The 10363-nt window shown below is 42.5% G+C and overlaps 1 protein-coding gene across 4 annotated transcripts in view; it reads left to right on the top strand.

Annotated features, from left to right (window-relative positions):
* Positions 1–1802: 1802 nt before the first annotated feature.
* The window catches only part of aspg (asparaginase homolog (S. cerevisiae)), a 28863-nt gene continuing 20302 nt past the window's right edge, over positions 1803–10363 (top strand). Inside the window, exons 1-4 of one of the 4 annotated variants that reach the window (XM_035420356.1) lie at positions 1803–1888; positions 2586–2712; positions 6169–6295; positions 7810–7845. In XM_035420356.1, coding sequence (XP_035276247.1) covers positions 1874–1888; positions 2586–2712; positions 6169–6295; positions 7810–7845 — 305 coding nt within the window. In that variant the 5' untranslated portion in view covers positions 1803–1873. Of the gene's footprint in view, positions 1889–2384; positions 2713–6168; positions 6296–7809; positions 7846–10363 lie in introns of those variants that run through there. The other 3 variants (XM_035418072.1, XM_035418919.1, XM_035419704.1) reach the window with 3 other exon arrangements.

Here is a 10363-nt window from a genome sequence, read left to right as displayed (position 1 = left end):
TATGTTTAACACTTTAATATTGTACTGGGGAAACAGCAAAGTAATAATGTATATCATATTGTCTTCACCACATAGGACCTACACGATATTGCCAGAATATTGAAATCCCTGGCTAGGCAAGGCATAAACACTGAAACCATCTTATAATAATCTGAATCAATCCAGTAATGATTTGATGGAAAAGCTCTGAATCTAGAGCACGAACCCATCCTTATATACAGTAGTAGGATGCAGTGCAGGATTTCTATCTGAAATAGCACATGAGCTGGTATCAGGGAATGAGAAGGCAGATGCAGTTGTGAAAGTTTCTTTGTCTGTGGAGCAGTCTTCAATAAACACTAAGTTTGAAATACAAAGACAGTGTCAGAATCAGCGAGACGAGGGATTGGATTGGAGATGTATATGCAACTTTGAGAGGTTGATCAAACCTCCACTTGGGGAATGCACAGAGGGTGATTCTTAATAGTTTCATACTTGGAGTTTGTGGACTGAACTCAGAATTTAGGATGCTGATGAAACAATTTAATGGTGGAGATTTGCAGTGGTGAAAAATTCATTTCTAACCAGTCATGTAACTTTTAATGACATGAGAGGATAATGGAGATCTGTATGCATATATTCAATTAATTTCAATGTTTAATGCATCTGTCTTACATAGTACACACACATGCACACTGAATGTGTCATGCATGATAAGACTTTTCTGTCCCTATGTCTAGTGATATATCCTGGAATTATTTAATTGTAATACAAAGCATCCACATCTATTAGGCTTCTTGGCCCAAAGATCCGCTTTCTCCATAGGCCATAAATGAGAAATCGCAAGCCTCTGAATTAATCTTCAGACCATGTCGAACATCAGAAGAACACATTATTTGGGTGAACAAAACAAGATGACAAACATTTTTCATACAACAAAGAAGGGCAAGTATTGGCACTGTCCCAAACAACAACAATTTTGGGCTTCCTCATTATAATAAATGGTGGTACACATATTTTCTATATTTAAACTATTATATTGACATCAACTTTGGAACAATGACAAGATCACATTTCTTCCACATTATATATCCACTTAGATGTGTATTCTGTCCTGTTTCCTCATTTGTCACCATGGCTCATTATGTGATTAGCACTCATTGTGTGAGTATTCTTAGATAATAAAATGCATTTCAATTCAAAAGGGCAACCCAGCTCGGGCCCCTTTTATTCATTATAAATGGACCGCACAATAATCAGTCAATATTATTATCACTTGAACTATTCCAAGAATTGTATCTAATGTAACAAACAAAACTTAAAATTTGTTGTACTTTGTTATACAAGCCACATTGGATTAAAAAAAATATTAATGTAATGCTATGTAGCCTATATGCATTTTACGATTGTGGTATGCATGTCAAGTATGGGTCAATGGCTGGATTGACATCCAGTAAGTAACTTGAGATTCTGTATTTCCACTCTCATTGGTCAGAGTTCCCACTCCTAAGGCCAATACAACAATGGTTTATTCACATTGGACAGGTGAATAAACTGTAAACCAATTGATAACCAACACGAACTACTACTGTTAGGCAATACAAACTATTTTTAGATGTGTCCTGTAGGCAGTTTAAGTGTTACGGTACACATTGTATTCACAGAGCAAGTATCATAACACAGTTTACAAAACATCAATCAATGTAGTGCATTTAGCCACACATACTATAGATCAGTGCCAATCTACCCTTAAACAGGCAACGTACACCACAAAATACACTCTCTTTGACAACCCGCAGGGGGCAACAGTAGGAGTTCATTCATCAATGTTTTTCTTGTTTAGAACATTTGTGTCACAGTTATCTATGATCTGATCAGCTTGGTCAAAACTGTTATGGCAGCCTATAGGGTAAGCAATGTTAAGCATGTGGTAATTATGTTTTTATCATACTAATACTTTTATCATACTAACAAGTATAATACTAACTATGTACAGTGTTTTAAAATACTGATAAAGAAAAATAATGACAATTTTATTTAAGCTGTTATTTAACAGACTTTGACATGCACAATCTCCTGTGAAATGTTGCCAAATTAGAGGTAGTAAAGGATTAATTTTACAATATTGGGAATAGCTACATGCATTTGGAGTTAAAACATCAACAACAAAAAAAAGTTTTACTAACGTGTCTGTTTAAGGGTTAAATTCAGTAACAAGACACCATTTTCCATTCAATTTGACAGTAGGCTCCTTTATATGCAAAGTTAAGAGTACTGCCAATTTACTGTAAGCTATATTTTAATATTTTGTAATAGTATGCTATGTAATACCACGCATTACAGTATAAAGCTAGAAGGCGAGTTACCTTGTCCTTGACCAAGTACAATTCCAGTATCGTGGGACGGTCTCTTTAAGAAGCTTAATTTGACGCAGGCTTCGACATAACATTATAATGGCGGATGGGAAGCGGTCTAGTACAGGACCATCGCCTGCTACAAGCATGTCCTCTCTCGGGAGGGAACTGTCTCATTCAGGTCTGAATCAACTAGATCACTCAGATGATTTCCAATCTCAAACATCTCTTCATCGGGGCACTTTAATACAGCAGGGACGACGGAGGCGATTGTCCAGCAGTGCTAGTCTCGAATCCCTGGAGGTGAGCCCCAGTGCTGAAGCGCGGGTATTGGTCATCAACACCGGAGGAACTATCGGAATGATGTACCACAATAACGGTAAGAAACGCTGCATGCCTGGAACTCAAACCGGTTTAGGCTACATTGCTAGCTATCATGACCAATTCAAGCATGATGTTAGCTCGCCAACATTTTGACAATGTGTGTAGGCTAGGTTAGTCCTATTGCCGTAGTTATAGCTCGCTAACAACATGTTTGAAATGGTTGAGATATGAAGTTATAGCCCATAGAGCAGGCGTTAGTGTCGTCAGTTATTTCATTTCCGCATTTTAAGTCTGCACGTGAAATCATGAGGGGAGAGTCTCTATGGCATGTGTTGCCTTCAGAATTGGCTAGCTAAAATTCATGCGGCTCGCAGCTTTTCTATAACCTCGGATGTATTAAGAACCATTGAGACTGGCCCAAAAGCTAAAAGCTTTTACAAATTCGTTTCATTATTTCTGACTGTTGTAGTCATCGCCTTAACTTTTTTGTGTTACATCTTACATCAGAGCCTTGTGGTAGGCTGGCTATTTGCATTCCCTACTTGACAGCTATGATCTGTAGTATATAGGCCTACTTCGTTCCTGTTTGATGTGACATGTCATTGGCCGTCTGGCAAGGGGCGTGTTTGGAAGTCTAAAGTTTTGTTTATTGAAAACTTCGCAGGGTGACTACACTCCCGTTTCCACGCTTTATCATGTATTCAACTCCTTTCGCATTTTGTCACTTCTCCCCCTCATCTCCCATATTTCCCGAATATTGTGTGCTAATATGAAACACCCACACACTGCAACTACTGATGCATATTATTTTGTATTTTGGAACCGTCTTAAATAATAAAATCTTTGTATTATGGTATCCTTATATTTTTTTCTTACTTTTTTCTTCCATACATTACATCGCTGTAATGTAAAGTAATGTTCTGTGCGTAACACCCCCACCCCCCAAACACACAGGCATTTATGGTTGCTGCTAGATACTGAGCAGTGGAAAATCTCTCATTTCCACCACGCAACATTGGCAGGTATGATCATGTGTCTCAAAGGACCCTATATATAGCATAACGCCCAATGAAATGACTTGACCAGCTTGAATGTCATACAGCTGCTTGACCACATCTTCTAGTTAAACACCTCCGGGGCTTCAGTCATGTGTTACACAGCTTGCAGCACATGTTCATTTTATAATCAAAAGCTTACTGTTTTACATCAGTCTGTTTGCCTATGCAGAAGTCTTCGGCTAATGTTTAGGTTATACCTTTTGTGCTGTATTGTGAGCTTTAAAATGCCTTAGAATAGACTAATACATATGGTATGGCCAGGGATGGCACTGAGTGCCAGTGAGCCTATAGTTCACATGATTAAACAATTACCCATTTGTGAGTCAATCATAAAAGCATACAGTGGGTGTAATTGATGTAATGGGGAGGATTCATTTTTTTAAAGCTCTTAAAACCTTGTTGTAGGAGGCCACTGATGAGGAATTTGCATTTTTATTGTTTTGGTGCAAATTACTGAACATGTTGTAAAAATGCAACGTTGGGCTTGAGTGGTAGCAGAAATTGTCATTATGCTTCCCAGTAAGATACTCAGAGACACAAGTATGCTAGTTTTAAAACTCAAACTCGATAGTTCCGTTGTGATGATAACATAATGAACACATGTCAAACTTTTATTCTTATTTTATTTTTTAGCTCCTCAAATAATCATGTTGTTTGTCTTCATATGTGTCCATGTCTCCCTGTTTGGTGTGATACTGAAGGAAGCAGTTCTTGTGCTCTGTACAATAGAGGCAGACATCATGTTTGTAGCTGTTTGTTTATCCAGTACTGCAGTGGTTGCAGTATCCTCATGTTGTCTTCACTGGGCAGTGTCCAACCTGCTGGTGGATTTTCAACACTGGCTTGCGCATGAGTCTACATGTGTGATGTTATTGTTCTCAACATAGAATGGTGACACAATCAGAAGATTGTCCTTGGACCCTTGGATCACATGGGCGTGCTTTTAGGTGGCAGGCGAGGGGGGGTGGGTCTACTGCCCAACACCCACCAACGGAACACAATATTGACAAATATTGACACTATCGTAAGATATTCACTGCAAATCACAGTAAAATGAAGGACTGATACTACCATCCTGTATTTTGGAAGGGGGTTTGGTCCCCCTCCAACTACCTTGCACAATAATACCACTAGCATAACAATCAATCCAACTCATGGAACAATACCGGACATCAGTTCTTTCACACTGTTATAGTGAGCCTATTGTCTGCTAATACACACATTGCTGTGCTACCACTGTCCCAATGCATTTTTGAAATATGGAAATATGGTCAAAATGACCTCAAAGTAAGAATTACATTATTTTGTTTTATATTGATTGATTATCCACAGGTACTACACACATTTGGAATTTCAGTAGAAATATTGGTGGTAATTTATTTGAGTGGTGTAAAATCCAGATGTTACGAGAGTCAAAGGGGTTCTGCTTGAGGAGCCTCTGTTTTTTGTGCTCTCTCTGTTACAGTTTAAATTGTTTCATTCCATTTGTTGCTAAAATATAGTATGTGGCCCAAGGAACTGGAATATGTTGTTCTATACTGATATTTGGCAAAAAAAATAGTGTATCTAGGGTGCCTGGAAAGAAATTTAGCAAAACTGGTTATTATGTCTGAATGTGAAGACAACCTGAAATACATGACTAGATTTGCATAACTTAAAAAATTTTTTTTTAATATGTAAGCATTTTATAGCAAGCTAATATTTTACATGCAATGGCACTGGAAGCATTTCAGAAGTGATAAAAACATAGCCTATATGTATATGTACTTATTAATTTTTGAATAGGTAGTTTACAATTATCTCAAATTATGGACACCCCTTTAAATATCAGAATATAATTTTCATAATTCTTTGAGCTGTAGTAGGCTATATGCTGAAAGAAAATGATAATCTTTCATACTAATACAATTAGTCAGAGGCCTATTGTTCATTTCAAACACACTTCTTTGCTCATCTTTATTGAGGTGCATAAGTAAGTTAGGATGACACTATAACTGAAGTTGATTGAATTCTAGAAAAGGTTAGTTCAAATTACATCAATTATAGTTTAATATGATTGTTGCTACCAGTACATCATTAGATTAGTTTTTGGTTCCTTGTCCCCGATCTAGGCAATGCTGTTGCCATGGTTGGTATGCTATTCCGAAGTATTCCACTAGGTGATGGTATAACCAAAGGAATCATGACAGGGTTAATATAGAAACTGGGAGATTGATGTACACACAAAACATATTTCAGAGTAAAGATGGTGACAGAATTCTCTCATTTTGTGCAATGCATTCCTACTGCGATTTGTTAGGCTGTGACTGTGACATGTCAATAGGAGTTCGGTGGGAATCATATCGATGTTTTTCCTGACTGATTCACTGCACAATGAGTCAAGGTGTGCTTGCATTATTGTAAAGAATAACATGTTAAATGATGACCCTAATATCTTTCTGGCACACCCACAGTACTGTGTCCGGAGCCCAATTCCTTCGTCAATACCCTCCGCAAACTACCCATCCTTCATGACGAGCAGTATGCCCAGCAGACCCGCCTGTATGACTTCTGTCCCCAAGAGAACACTCTGGTCCTTCCGTAAGTGACATTCCAGGGGAATTATGGGAAAGAGCCTGTGTCCCTTATATTAACACTTTCCACAAGTTTGAGTCTGGGATTATTGGTTAAATTAACTGTTAAACTGTTGCCAATGTCATTTCGTTATAGTATTTTGCCCCTCCATGTACAGGTACCTTACATAAGGTAAGGTATTTAATGATCATCCTTTAATGATTAATCATTGATCAGGATTCAGGCTATAATATAACTTTTTGAATGAGCATAGATTATGCATTTATGCTAATACAAATAATAAGATAACAAAGCTGTGTATGTTTTGCATTTCCCAAAATTAATCTTAATGTTAACTAATGATACCACATATCACATTTTTTACAGTCTTTTTAATCTAGCACCACTCTCTAAAATCCTTTAATAATGCCCAGCGCTGCCATCATACTAGATATACTGCTAGACTTATCTCAAGTGCAGTCTGAGCCCTGTAATAGCTGTACCGTGTTTTGACTTTGTCATTAGCCAATGATTGGCTGTCTGTGGTGGTGTAACTCAGCTGGCTTCATCCAGCCAGGGGTGGGATGGAGTCATGCTGGCCAGGTTACTGCTATATTAATTCCTCCCAACAACATGGCAGACACCCACAGAGAAGTCATTTGTTTTGTGCGAGTATGCCTGTCCTTTGGCTGGTGCCTGCTCTCTCCTGTAATGTTGTGGGGCCTGTAGGGTATGAAATAGTCATTAACTCCCAGGGGGGCGTCAGAGGAATGTGCGTTTCACCTGGAGTCCTCCTGGCGTGTGGGTGAAGGTGTCCTCAGGAAGCACAATTGGTGATTCTAAAAAAGGTTTACACAAAAAACACCCTTATCATTATGCAGAAAAAACTCATAAAAAACACCACTCCCACAGCCACTCTCAACACTGTAGGCAGTGTAGGCAGCTACTCCTCTCTCAGTCAGATACTATCACTGAAAATAACCCACCAAACTGAGTTTGTGGGAGAGAAAATTGTAAGGTTTGCATTTATTTGTAAGTTGAAGTTAAGGACAAATGCTGGTTGAATACTAGTCACATGTTATCCAGCTTGGACACAGTGGGGCGTTGTTTGATGTCGCCTCAACCGATCCTGACAAAGGGTGTTAATTCCAGCCTGTACCATGACTTAAAGTTGCAGAGAGGATGGAATGATTAATGTTAATGTTTTATGAAGTGTTTCTAATTTTCACACCGATTATTTCAGAGGGAAATTCCTCCATTGTGAGGCTAATTTCTTTGAGAGGTTTACTAGGCATCAGATTACTAGGAACAGCTCTAATATAAGTTCCTGAGCGTCACCTTTTCTGTGACACACCACATGTGAAGGCTGCCTTCACCTCCCAGTTATGCCAAGCTGTACAGCTTGAAGAACCGTGGCCTCCAGTAAGACAACCCGAGGAACTTCACTGGAGGAAAAGGATGGAAGCTGTTCGTCAGCTGCAAGCACAAAGGCTTTTTTCCCCCTGCATACAAATTCTAAACTGTCTGTGTTGTTTCGACAGGATGCCGACGCACCACGCAGACGAGCTTTCGAAAGGGTGCTGTATTACTGGTAGCACACTGCGTGCCTGTGTTGTTTGCCTGCGCCTTGCTTTGCGACTGACTGCTGCATTCGCTGCGGAGGAACCGTCGCGCGGATTCGGCGAAGCGGTCCGAAACGCGGGCGGACCGCAAACGGCCCGTTTCGGCTGCGGTGGTCACCGTGACCACGCTTCCTTTGCTCTTTAGTCTCGCGGCCCTTTTCTCTGAGAGAGAGAGAGAGAAGGGCGTAATCCTGTCGATCCCCACGCTGAGAATCGGCGGGTGCAGCGCAGGCCTTCTCAGGACAACGCTGAGTCATTGTAGCCTAGCCGTGGGAAGGGGAGCCACCGCAGGGAGGCGAAGACCTCCGGTCGGCCGTTGCTGTTAAGCCGGCGCGGAGGAAGCTAATCCAACTTGAGCGCATTGATCCCTGCGGCCTGTTTGTGGGGAGCTGCTGGGGGTCCGTCGTGAATGGGCCGGGGCGGGCGGAAGGTGGAAGGGGTGCCCGCTATCTTCCCTCCAGATGGGGCTGAGACGGGGCCTGGGCCTCCCCGGGTGTGATCCCCGATCCGCTCCGCTCCTAGCGTACTGCGCTAATCTGCGCAGACAGCGAAGGAGCCTGGGGCGTAAACTTCGCCCTGAAACACAAGATCCCAAAAGGCGCAGATAGGGGATCTGTGTGGGGGGTTATAGATAAGGAGAACCCCAAATCATGCTCCATTTAAATAAAAAGAGGTCTTGTGTGTGTGTGTGTGTGTGTATGTGTGTGTGCATGCGTACGTGTGTGCGTGTGCGATTTATGTATTTTTTTGTGGGTGTGTGTGTGTGCGCGCGTGCGTCTGTGGGGGGGTTGGTCATTTGTTATGAGATCTCTCTGTTCACCCACATGCCTGCCTCTCGGCTGTGCCTGTGAAAGTGTGGCCATATGTCACCCCTGAATCATAGACTGCATGGCCCTTAGACTGCATGGCCCCTGGCATTGCTGTGATAACACTGCCACAACTGTTATTCAGTTCTCCATATTAAAACCGCATATAATCATCACGTTGTATGGTGACGCAGTAATATTTGTAATATATTGGTGAGTATAAATGAACCTAAATTTGAATTTAATTAAAACTTTCTCTATTTGGACGTTGTAAAGTAACTTTCCCCCTCAATAACCATATTAAGTGACGTCCATCTTGTTGGTTTTAAGTATTACTACTGTGCTTGTCTCAATGATTCAATGTGCTTTAGACTATCCATCCGTTCATTGTCGATTTTCTTTGAACACTAACCATTTGCTTTTGTGCCTGTGTGAATGCCCTGCTTTAACCCAAATGAGCTGTCACTGAAACTATGAAAGCAGGACCGCAAACGTGTTTGTGCACATGTGCGCGAGTAACCTTTGCTTCGTTATCTAGTGAATTGCGGGGCAGTGACATTGCGAGGGGCGGTGTTAGACCTTGAGTTGCTGTGAAAAACAGTGAAAGCGCAGTGAAATTCGCGCTGGACTGGGCAAACTCCGACTGCAGCCGTCAGTGGCGGTCCCCGCGTTACTAGGACTTTCCCAGCTGCGTTGGGGGATCCCAGTGCGGGGAGTTGGCGTGTTGATTTATCGAAGTCGCCATCAGGGAAACTCTGCGGAGGGAGGCTGAAGTCAGTACGTCTTTAGGAAGAGCTCGCGTAGCTCTCTCCTCATTCCGCGCCGTCTCGCAAACAACCTGCCAGGCAGCAGTCGTCCTGTCTATGTAAATCCACCCCCCCGGCCCCCCCTCTGTGGGCAGTACTGCAAGGTAAATAAATAATTGGTGATTTGAATGCAGGTTCCAGCGGCACCCTTTGCTCCAAGATTATCAACAACATATGTTGGAGGGTTGTCTCGCGAGTTGGGGCTAATTAACGCGGCATCGGCGGGCTCTGCTAGCGGGATGAGGGGGGGGGGGGGGGGATGATCGTTGGGAATCCAGCCCCCCGACTGTTCCATTGAACCCCCGAAAAGGCAGGGCCCGCTCCCCCTCTCCTTGTTGCCGTGCTGGTGTATGCTAATGGGTGCGCCCTGGCCCCTCTTTTAAAAAGAGAGATTTAAAAAAAAGAGAAAATCTTTTCACAGCTGCTTAGCCGCTCGCACCGCGATTAGCTCCGTAGCGGGGAGAACACGGGACCCCGAATTTAACACCACTTAGAGAGGGCATAAATATGCATGGGGGCCAGGACAAGCCGCCCCCTTTTAATTGGGACACGAGGTCTTGCTAAGGGATGAGCCGCCCCTATTTGTTAGGGACGCAAAGGGGTCCCCTCGCTAACCCCCCCCCCCCCCCGCTCTGCCCCAAACTGGGAGGAGGAATACTGAATTTGAGAGCTTTCATTCACCCAAAAACGGGTTTAATCCAGTCCCGTCGCCCCCGCTCCTCCGCCCCGCGCTGCCGTAGTTTTCTGCCCTGCTTACTGAGGGGCTCCGGGGCCCCGCCGCTCAGACAGACGGACCGCAAAATCGACTTTGTCTCGCCCCTCTCTCGGAGGGGAACGCGCGCCATGTTCTTTGGTGCCCAC

This window comes from Anguilla anguilla, chromosome 1 (genome assembly GCF_013347855.1).
Source record: "Anguilla anguilla isolate fAngAng1 chromosome 1, fAngAng1.pri, whole genome shotgun sequence".
NCBI lineage: Eukaryota > Metazoa > Chordata > Actinopteri > Anguilliformes > Anguillidae > Anguilla > Anguilla anguilla.
Note: the sequence above shows the minus strand (reverse complement) of the source record. Positions and strands in the feature narration are given on the sequence as shown.